Raw genomic sequence first — 11,069 nt, 5'->3', positions numbered from 1 at the left:
GCCACAGGTGCCGTGCCAAAGTGATGGAGATAGTGTGTGCAGGGTTTGTTTATCACAGGAACACGTGAGGAGAGTTAATGCTGGTTTAATCACTCGGTGAGAATTTGTTTTTTCTGTGCTTCTTTCACCCATCACTCTGTTTAAGCAGAGAAAAGTTAGTAAGTTCAAATGTGGGTTACGTGTTTAACATCGGCTTAACAGATTGACACCTACTAAATGCATTATATTGAAGTTAGCTGTGTGTGCACTTACTGATATTAAATCTGAATATTTCTGATAGTTTACGGTAAATGTTCTAATGAGTGTTTCTTCTTACTACTTTTAGTTCCTTTCTCTTCACGTAGGATCAGATGCTTATAACGCAGCCTGCACGGCGCATTACCTTGCGTGCTATATGGAAACCACGCCAACTGCCAACAGTGTAACTACAGCCAAGCAGAGGGGAATGAAGGCACAGAGGTGTATTGTATTTTTAAACACACTCTGGTGGTTGTTAAAGGACTCGAGCGGGAAGTTATTAAGAGTACAGGTCAACTTTGCCTGCAAATGTGGATGTGCTATCGTTTGGAATTAATGTCATGGCATCTGGATCACAGGCAGTTGTAAAAATATATCTATATAAGAAAATGTATCTATGATCAGCATCTATTTCTAGAGTTAATTCAGACCACGAAGCACCTATGACAACTTTCTGTCAAAGCGGGACTGAGACGCGCATCGCTTTCAGTAGACTCGACACCAAAACAAGGTTGTTTCTCAAAATGTTTCGGCCTAATCAGAAACAGCCAAACGCACTGCTTTGTTCTTTGTTTTTAAGAAGACAGAGAGACTGTGTGGAAAGTTAGTTTACAGCACTGTGGAACTCTGCTGCCTGTAATCATCTCTGCAATTAACTATTGAAAGCCAGGGATTACTTGCATATACAGAGAATTTACAGTCCTGCTGTAGATGTGCACACATAAGAACAAGTTTAAGCAGTAGTCAACTCCATAGACTGTATATAAAAACAGATGTAGCCTCCAGATCTGACGACTGAAGCAGACCTGCATTTCTTTTCTAATCGCCAGCAGGAGGCGACTCATAGGCTGCGTTCACACTGCGTTCACACTGCAGGCAAAAGCGCATCAAATCCGATTTTTTTGACCCTATGCGACCCATATCCGATCATGGTATGACAGTGTGAACGGCACAGATCCGATATTTTCAAATCAGACCTCACTTTCGTATGTGGTACTGAATCCGATACATATCCGATGTTTTAGAAAGCGACTGCTGTTTGAATGGTCAGGTCGCATTAAATCCGTCTTTTACGTCACTGACACAAGACAGACGCCAATTATCAGCTCCGGAGAAGCGCCCGAGAACACATCGTGAACGCTTCCTGGCCATCCAGTGTAGATGTTAGTGAAACTGTTGGGAAGACAACGTGAACATTTTATTTGTACTGTATAATCTGCAGATTCTGACAGAAATCTGCAACTATCCTTTGAAGCACCGCTCCTCTAAAACAGCAATAAGGATAATTATTAGGTTATTTACATTATTATGTAAATAACAAAATAACTTAAAGCAAAAATTGGGAAACGTAAAGTCCGAAGTCTTTATATTAAGGGCCATCAGTCAAACAATACCGTTTGCTCTGGGTCTAAACAGAGCGAGTTGTGTGTGACGTCTTCTTTTGCGCATGCGGGCCGCTTTGAGGGTTCACAGTAGAGCGCGTTTGCTGTCGCATTTTAGTTGTAGTGTGAACAAGCAGACAAAAAAAATTGGCTTTGATCAAAAAATCGGAATTGAGCATTAAGACCTGCAGTGTGAACGTAGCCATAGTCAGGTAAAAGAAGCCTGACTGTGTAGAATTATAGTACTGATCACATCATCTATTATCACAGTAAACACTGTCTGAGGAGTTTATAGTCCCATTTACGGTCTTTTTAAAAAAAACACCAGGAATTTAACTGTTAACAAGTCTGGGTACAAAAAAGGGTGTGGCCAAAACGCTCAATTGGAGGCTTCTACTGGTGACCTCTCAAGCCAATCCACCACCACGGCTACAATCATATTTTATATACAGTCTATACACTCTAGTCTTACAACCTTGGCGTGGTATAGACAATCAATCACCTGCTGTATGTTACATCGCACTCTGTGACAAATGGAGCGATCATGTAAGTAGGCATCCACATTAGTTGACCTAAATACAAACAAAGACAAAGATTACAGGTACAAAAGAACAGAAGATGGAAAATTAACAACATAAAAGTGCAAAATCAAAACATGATTGACCAAAATGGAAAAAAAAAAAAACCTCTCCATTAATCAGCCATTGTGTTCATGTCAGTCTTTATCCACTGGAAATTGATATGCTGAGATTTAAATCCACTGTAGTCAGCAGCAGAAGATCCTCAGAGGTGAGTGTTATTAAAAATATTAGTCGTGCAAACGGAGCGAGAAAATTGTGATCAAACGTGACCAAATGAATTTCAGCTTTAAGATAAAAGAGCATTTTGTACCTCAGTACAAAACTAAGTTATATCATAGGTGGATTAGTTACAGCTACCACATGAGCTGTTCTTAATACTACAAAGTCTGTTTTTTTCAAGTCAAAACAATGTTTCAGTGCTTCAAACCTCTTCTATACAAAACATGACTCAACATACTCGACGGCTTTTCACTCCTGAAAAGCTAAAGTGTCAAATAATACCCCCCCAATCCCAAGTCATTCATTATATTATATATTAGTGATGTATATGAAGAAAGAAAAAAAGAACGATTGAGACTTCACACTGCCTGACTACACTGGAATACCTCGAGATTACTCTGTACTCTCTCAGGTTACACGTTTCGTCCCCCGTTGATGACGTTTCCTCCCGGAGGGGCGATGTGAATAGAGTCCAGGATGGGCCGCAGTATTTGGCCAAATGGTCTAAAGATGGAGAGATTTCATTTGACATTTTAAAAACACATAAGCACAATGACTGCCCCATTTTTAACCCAATAACTCCCTCCAACATATTTACTTTTATGCATCAGCAGATGTGAAGCAAATCTCTGCAGGGATGTTTAAAGTATAGGAGCAATAGCAACAGCCTAAGGTAGTGCTGCCTGTTCCCTTTTCATGCAGTCACACTGAATTTGTGGTAAAAGCTTGTGCCTCTGCTATGACTGCCCTTGTTGTTGGCTAAAAAAGGCTCAAACTGAGCTTTCATAATAGTTAAATACCACAAAAAGTTCAACCAGGGCAAAGTACAAACAACTCCACTGCAGGCTGCACTATATTAACATTTAGTGGCCAAATTTAAAATTTCTTCCTCTTCATCCAAGACTGTATGGCAACATATCAAAGCTACACTGTAGTTTATAATTAATGCTTAATAATAAACAACATTTCATAATTTAGCTGCGATCATGACTAATGGTACATAACTTCACTGCAATTGGAGGTCTAGACGACTAATGTGGCGTTCAAAGACTTGCCGCTGAACCGGAGCCTCGTTCAGATTTCAATGGGACACATTCACAGTCATGGGGTGAGCAGTGGTGAGCAGGGACATTATTAATACCACAGACTCAAATGAAGCGAATGTAAGCTGACAGCCCGAGTTTCACTCACGTAGAGAGGACTTCAGATGGAAGGTCGGTGATGTAGGACGGGATAGGCCTGCCAGTCAGGAACTGAGCCACCTCGTTGGTGAAAGTGTTGCAGTTGTGCTCAAACAGACGATACCTGTCACCTCTGAACAACAACAACAAAAAAAAACTCAGTAACATGCAAAGTTCAAATAATAAACCTGACTATCTCCTGATTATACATTACTTATGTAAGGAGCTTGGAGCTTTTCTGTATGCGGGAAAGAAACTGACCTGTATGTGCTTTCTCCCAGGGAAGAGAGGTAATCCATGAAGATCTCCTCAGAGACTTCAGTCTCACCGAGCTCCACCACTGTGTCAGGAGGCCCCAGCATAGTCCCACCCTGCCAAAAACAAAGAAAATGTGTCATAAAACAGAAACATGATTAAAGAGTAAATCAGTGATGGTCTGAGGAAGCTGCTGCACTATTAGCTTCTATTGTTTTAATTTTATTATGCATGTCTAAAACAACTCTCGCTAGTAAGTGAGACATTGAGCATAAAATGGGATTACCTGCATAAAGAAATGTTAGCTAAATAATAAATAAAGAGGTCTTCTTGAGTCAATTTTCTGTATTTGTGATACACGCTTAAGTTAGTTAGCAAGCCACAGAGCCAATGCTAACTTGGCCAACTTTACTAGCTACCTTACCGTGTTACCTTACTTCCAAGGTGGGAAAAACGCTAAGCTAATAAGCTAATTGTTATGACTGAGGTTTTTTTTATTTATTTTTTTTGGGAAAAAAAAATAAATTAAAAAAAAAAAAATCAGGAAAAGATGATTGAATTCACATCATTTATTTGGTCTTGGAAAAAAGTAAAATACTTCAACTTACAGGTAAGAATATGCAATCAGCCAAAACATTAAAACAACCCATTTATATTATTTTTAACTAATTTATTATTTTTTAATAGGTGGACTTTTGTCATGATAATCAAGCTGTGGTAGCAGACCATAGGTGTATGAAAAAAATAATAATAATAATATATATGTGTGTACACACACACACACACACACACACACACACACACACACACACTACTTTCATATGTATGAGTAGTACATATAGATATAGTTAAATTCTATGTAGGTATGAAGCGTCTCTCTGTGTTAGCGTTGTGCAGGCTGGTGACCTGCTTCTCATCCAACAGCAGCTGGTATAGGTTCCTCAACCCATCACCCCACGAATAAATAAAGAAAATGGATAGAACTTCATTTCTTGAGTTCTTTTGTAGAATATCACCTACCCAATTGTACTTTTTCTTTCTTGACAAGTGTCACACTGGTCTCAGGCGTTGTGATTTGCCTTCTTTGCACAGCTTTTGTTTGTTTCTTTGTTTCCCCCTGCTCGCTATCATGACATCACAAACATCTGGTCGATTCATTTGTGGCCCCAAGGGACAAACATACAAATGTTTGTTTCGGGACAACAACCATTTCAAAACTCAGGGTATACTTTGTAAGTCCTGCAAAAATGAAAGGTACTGCAGAAATGAGAGGCAGCCGACACACGTCTAAAACACCTTCAAAAATTATTTTCCACATGTGTGCAGCAGTCTGGGAGAAGGTTGAGGTGTTTGGTGATATAAGTGAAATGGACGTCACATCCTTACCGGAGAACAGCTGGAGATCCCCTCCCCTCCAAAGAAGAACTCATCACCATATGCCACTATAGCTGTGTGCCTGCAAAATTATTACATTGGTAAATCCAGGTCAGAGCATCTCAGTGGCATAACAGCATATTTAAAATTACATTAGCACCATTCATGACGCTTAATCCACTTTGGCACACCAAATAACACAATTAATACAGTCACGGTGCATTTTACAAACTACCGAATACAACAATTATAAGGACTAAAAATCCATCCATAGACAGATGAGTGGATGAGTGAGCAACTAGCTGTTTATTTAGTGTTAAAATATCATATGTATCTGCCTAATCTTTTTAATTATAGCTCACTTGGTCAGTTCACATACATCCCCAGACACCTTCATTAATAAATACAAACAGGCAGACCACCAGGAGGTGTTTTGACCATTTTTAATGCCGCTGCCGTCTTCCCTGGGACCAGAATTAGGTCAGTGGCCTACACCTGATGTATCTACAGTAAAAGCTGTGTTTTCGTGATAAGGAGGTTACACTTACCATATCCCATCCAGCTGCTTTCCTGCAATAGAAAAGGAGGGAGGGGGAATTAATGCACGCAAGGCAGGAGATGGTCGCTAATGCAAGAAGCCGGTAAAACAAGAGATGAGCCATTTCTAATGATGTACGGGTGCAAGTCGATTAAGTTCGTCATTTATTTTAAACCAAACAATATTTATAAAAGTCCCTTGACCTTGATATTTTAACCAGAGAACAGCAACATCTACTTTAGACGACCGTCAAAGAAGGCTTCTCCAGCCGGTTATCATCACTTATTTGTCCCCCAAGGCCAGACTGCATCAGTATTTGTCTGCAGGCTACTTACCCAACATTATAGGACTAAGGCTCCGAGCCATTCCTCTGGACAAATCATAAATATACAGTTGTACATTGTATCGCGTAGGATTCTTGTCCATAACTCAAACTCAGAAATTTTATTTTTCTATTTTTCCTTAGCTAGCTAAGCCACAGAGCTTTCTCAACATACGCTCCTGCGAGGTTCTAAACGAAAGGAATGATGTCAGGCCTTTAAATAGCCCAACCACTTCCGCTTTCACTGCTTTCAAAATAAGAACGGCTGGCGAGAATCTTTAATTAAAGGTCGACTGTTTTCTTGTGAGATTGCTTTATTTTGAAGGATCTCTGTGGCTCTTCCGATTTTAGTTCGCTGTCTGTGAATGACTTGACGGAATTTTAATTTGATAACACAAAGCTTGTGTTTTTATTTCGAATAGAAAATAATTACAAGGTTTATGAAGATGAAATAAACGCTTCGGTAGCCTGATAGCTGACACTAATATCACCCAGAAAAGGGAGCCATTTTTAAAAATATATTTTTAAAAATTCGTTTATTCATTTAAACAAAAATAAGGACCACAATATATAAATATATCACCTCTATACAGAGATTTCTACAGGTTTTGGCTTGTTAGCGAGAAAAATGTAGAAAAAGTGGGACACAAGTGAGTCCTTGGATTTGTTATGATCAGTGGTAACCACTGGAGGGCGCTGTATTCCGAGACAAGATATGAGACAATGGCCGTGTGTGCAAAGGAAATGATGATAGATAAGAAGTTTAGCCCCGAGGGAGCTGTAATTTGTTTACATTTTTTAGCAGACCGTGTTAGTTTAAATCCAGCAGAAATAAAAGGAGATGACTGACTGGTGGATATTTTTCTCCATAATGTAGAGAATACAGCTTGTTGGAGGTTGCTGCGTCCTTACCCCTTTTTTTTTTGAGAAAGCAGGTGAAATTATACAAAAAAAGTGCTGCAATTAGGAGGAAGAAATTATGAAGGTTCTCTCTAGAAAATTCGACCTGGTTAAGAAGAGAGGCAATGTGGGATTCCTGGCAGAAGAAGTGGGACACAGATATTAAACAAGGGCAACAAACTGCAGGAACTGGGATGAAGGGTCGAAAAAAGAAATTAGATGAGAGCAAATGTTTTATTTTCACTCTGCACTAAAGACTGTAAAGAAAAAATGTACTTTTGTGGGTTACAGTGAGCCATTTTTATGTTGACTGATATTTGCCATGCTTGGTTTTAATTGAACCAAAGTTATATATATATAAAAAAAAAACACCCAGCACGCCCCTGCGGGCGGTTTATCCTTCAAGCTCGGGTCCTCTACCAGAGGCCTGGGAGCTTGAGGGTCCTGCGCAGTATCTTAGCTGTTCCCAGGACTGCGCTCTTCTGGACAGAGATCTCCGATGTTGTTCCCGGGATCTGCTGGAGCCACTCGCCTAGCTTGGGAGTCACCGCACCTAGTGCTCCGAATTACCACGGGGACCACCGTTACCTTCACCCTCCACATCCTCTCGAGCTCTGTTATATATATATATATATATATATATATATATATATATATATATATATATATATATATATATATATATATATATATATATATATAATATTATATATATACAGCATCTGAACAGGTCCAGTAACCTAGTGGCAGATATCAAAAAGGTTCCAGTATAGTTACAGCACAGGGCGACATGTTCACGCCTACGGCTAGACTGACTGCACTCCACGAGCGTCTAGCACAATGACCAGCTGCAGACGAGCACCGAATGGCTACGAGTCGACGGTCACCCAGGACCCAAGAAGGGCGTCCTCCAACTCGACCAATAACCTGCCTCAGCTACTGGAAGCTCTGTCAGGCATCATACGTAATGACGGCATGGCAATACATGAGTGGACAAGAAGGATTGCAGAACCAGAGCCACACACTACTGGTAGACAGAACAGTCAGCCGAGACTGCAAGACCAGACTGACCAACCTGTGCACTGCCTGGATTGATTACAAGAAGGCCTATGACTCAATGCCCCACAGCTGGATACTGGAATGCCTAGAATTGTACAAGATCAATGGGACCCTAAGAGCCTTCATCAGGAACTCAATGGGGATGTGGCGTACAACACTAGAGGCCAACTCCAAGCCCATAGCACAAGTCACCATCAAGTGCGGGATCTACCAAGGAGATGCTCTGTCCCCACTGCTGTTCTGCATAGGCCTGAACCCCCTCAGTGAGATCATTAACAAGACTGGCTACGGATACCGACTACGGAACGGAGCAGTTGTCAGCCACCTCCTGTACATGGATGACATCAAGCTGTATGCCAAGAGTGAACGAGACATCGATTCACTGATCCACACTACCAGGCTATACAGCAATGACATTGGAATGTCGTTCGGACTGGAGAAGTGTAGTCGGATGGTAACAAAGAGAGGGAAGGTAGTCAGAACTGAGGGGATTGAACTACCAGAAGGCAACATTGCAGACATAGAGGACAGTTACAAGTACCTGGGGATCCCGCAGGCAAATGGGAACCATGAAGAGGCCGCTAGAAAGGCTGCAACCACCAAGTACCTGCAGAGGGTCAGGCAAGTCCTGAGGAGTCAGCTGAATGGTAAGAACAAGATCCGGGCCATCAACACGTACGCCCTGCCCGTGATCAGGTACCCTGCTGGGGTAATAGGCTGGCCAAAGGAGGAGATAGAAGCCACTGACATAAAGACAAGAAAGCTCCTTACCATGCATGGAGGGTTTCACCCCAAGTCCAGCACCCTGAGGCTGTACGCTAAGCGGAAGGAAGGGGGCCGGGGACTGGTGAGTGTCAGCACCACAGTCCAGGATGAGACAAGGAACATCCAAGAATACATTGGGAAGATGGCCCCAACTGACCTAGTGCTCAGTGAATACCTCAGGCAGCAGAAACCCAAGAAAGAGGAGGGAGACGAGGAACCATCATGGAAGGACAGGCCCCTGCACGGTATGTACCACCGGCAGATAGAGGAGGTGGCTGATATCCAGAAATCCTACCAGTGGCTGGACAAAGCTGGACTGAAAGACAGCACAGAGGCACTAATCATGGCAGCACAAGAACAAGCTCTGAGTACAAGATCCATAGAGGCTGGGGTCTATCACACCAGGCAAGACCCCAGGTGCAGGCTGTGTAAAGATGCCCCAGAGACAATCCAGCACATAACAGCAGGGTGCAAGATGCTAGCAGGCAAGGCATACATGGAACGCCACAACCAAGTGGCCGGCATAGTGTACAGGAACATCTGTGCCGAGTATAACCTGGAAGTCCCGAGGTCAAAATGGGAGATGCCCCCAAGGGTGGTGGAGAATGACCGAGCTAAGATCCTGTGGGACTTCCAGATACAGACGGACAAAATGGTGGTGGCTAACCAACCGGACATAGTGGTGGTAGACAAACAGAAGAAGACGGCCGTAGTGATCGATGTAGCGGTTCCGAATGACAGCAATATCAGGAAGAAGGAACACGAGAAGCTGGAGAAATACCAAGGGCTCAGAGAAGAGCTCGAGAGGATGTGGAGGGTGAAGGTAACGGTGGTCCCCGTGGTAATCGGAGCACTAGGTGCGGTGACTCCCAAGCTAGGCGAGTGGCTCCAGCAGATCCCGGGAATAACATCGGAGATCTCTGTCCAGAAGAGCGCAGTCCTGGGAACAGCTAAGATACTGCGCAGGACCCTCAAGCTCCCAGGCCTCTGGTAGAGGACCCGAGCTTGAAGGATAAACCGCCCGCAGGGGCGTGCTGGGTGTTTTTTATATATATATATATATATATATATATATATATATATATATATTATATATATATATATATGTATGTATATATATATATGTATATATATATGTTATATTATGTATATATTTATATTATATATATATTAGTATAATACAGTCAGCCGAGACTGCAAGACCAGACTGACCAACCTGTGCACTGCCTGGATTGATTACAAGAAGGCCTATGACTCAATGCCCCACAGCTGGATACTGGAATGCCTAGAATTGTACAAGATCAATGGGACCCTAAGAGCCTTCATCAGGAACTCAATGGGGATGTGGCGTACAACACTAGAGGCCAACTCCAAGCCCATAGCACAAGTCACCATCAAGTGCGGGATCTACCAAGGAGATGCTCTGTCCCCACTGCTGTTCTGCATAGGCCTGAACCCCCTCAGTGAGATCATTAACAAGACTGGCTACGGATACCGACTACGGAACGGAGCAGTTGTCAGCCACCTCCTGTACATGGATGACATCAAGCTGTATGCCAAGAGTGAACGAGACATCGATTCACTGATCCACACTACCAGGCTATACAGCAATGACATTGGAATGTCGTTCGGACTGGAGAAGTGTAGTCGGATGGTAACAAAGAGAGGGAAGGTAGTCAGAACTGAGGGGATTGAACTACCAGAAGGCAACATTGCAGACATAGAGGACAGTTACAAGTACCTGGGGATCCCGCAGGCAATGGGAACCATGAAGAGGCCGCTAGAAAAGCTGCAACCACCAAGTACCTGCAGAGGGTCAGGCAAGTCCTGAGGAGTCAGCTGAATGGTAAGAACAAGATCCGGGCCATCAACACGTACGCCCTGCCCGTGATCAGGTACCCTGCTGGGGTAATAGGCTGGCCAAAGGAGGAGATAGAAGCCACTGACATAAAGACAAGAAAGCTCCTTACCATGCATGGAGGGTTTCACCCCAAGTCCAGCACCCTGAGGCTGTACGCTAAGCGGAAGGAAGGGGGCCGGGGACTGGTGAGTGTCAGCACCACAGTCCAGGATGAGACAAGGAACATCCAAGAATACATTGGGAAGATGGCCCCAACTGACCGAGTGCTCAGTGAATACCTCAGGCAGCAGAAACCCAAGAAAGAGGAGGGAGACGAGGAACCATCATGGAAGGACAGGCCCCTGCACGGTATGTACCACCGGCAGATAGAGGAGGTGGCTGATATCCAGAAATCC

The 11,069-nt window shown here is 42.9% G+C and overlaps 1 protein-coding gene across 1 annotated transcript; it reads right to left on the bottom strand.

The window, feature by feature from the left end:
* Positions 1-1,934: 1,934 nt before the first annotated feature.
* Positions 1,935-6,308, bottom strand: desi1a (desumoylating isopeptidase 1a). Its single transcript, XM_005945440.2, has 6 exons — positions 6,103-6,308; positions 5,778-5,799; positions 5,242-5,311; positions 3,862-3,971; positions 3,611-3,733; positions 1,935-2,923 (listed from the first exon to the last, which is right to left on the bottom strand). Exons 1-6 carry the CDS (start codon positions 6,191-6,193, stop codon positions 2,833-2,835), a joined length of 507 nt encoding a protein of 168 aa, XP_005945502.1. The 5' UTR covers positions 6,194-6,308; the 3' UTR covers positions 1,935-2,832.
* Between the last annotated feature and the right edge of the window lie 4,761 nt (positions 6,309-11,069).

This window comes from Haplochromis burtoni, unplaced genomic scaffold (genome assembly GCF_018398535.1).
Source record: "Haplochromis burtoni strain Fernald_Lab_line unplaced genomic scaffold, NCSU_Asbu1 Contig_301, whole genome shotgun sequence".
Taxonomy (NCBI): Eukaryota; Metazoa; Chordata; class Actinopteri; order Cichliformes; family Cichlidae; genus Haplochromis; species Haplochromis burtoni.
The sequence above is the reverse complement of the archived record's forward strand: the minus strand, read 5'-3'. Positions and strand labels throughout refer to the sequence as shown.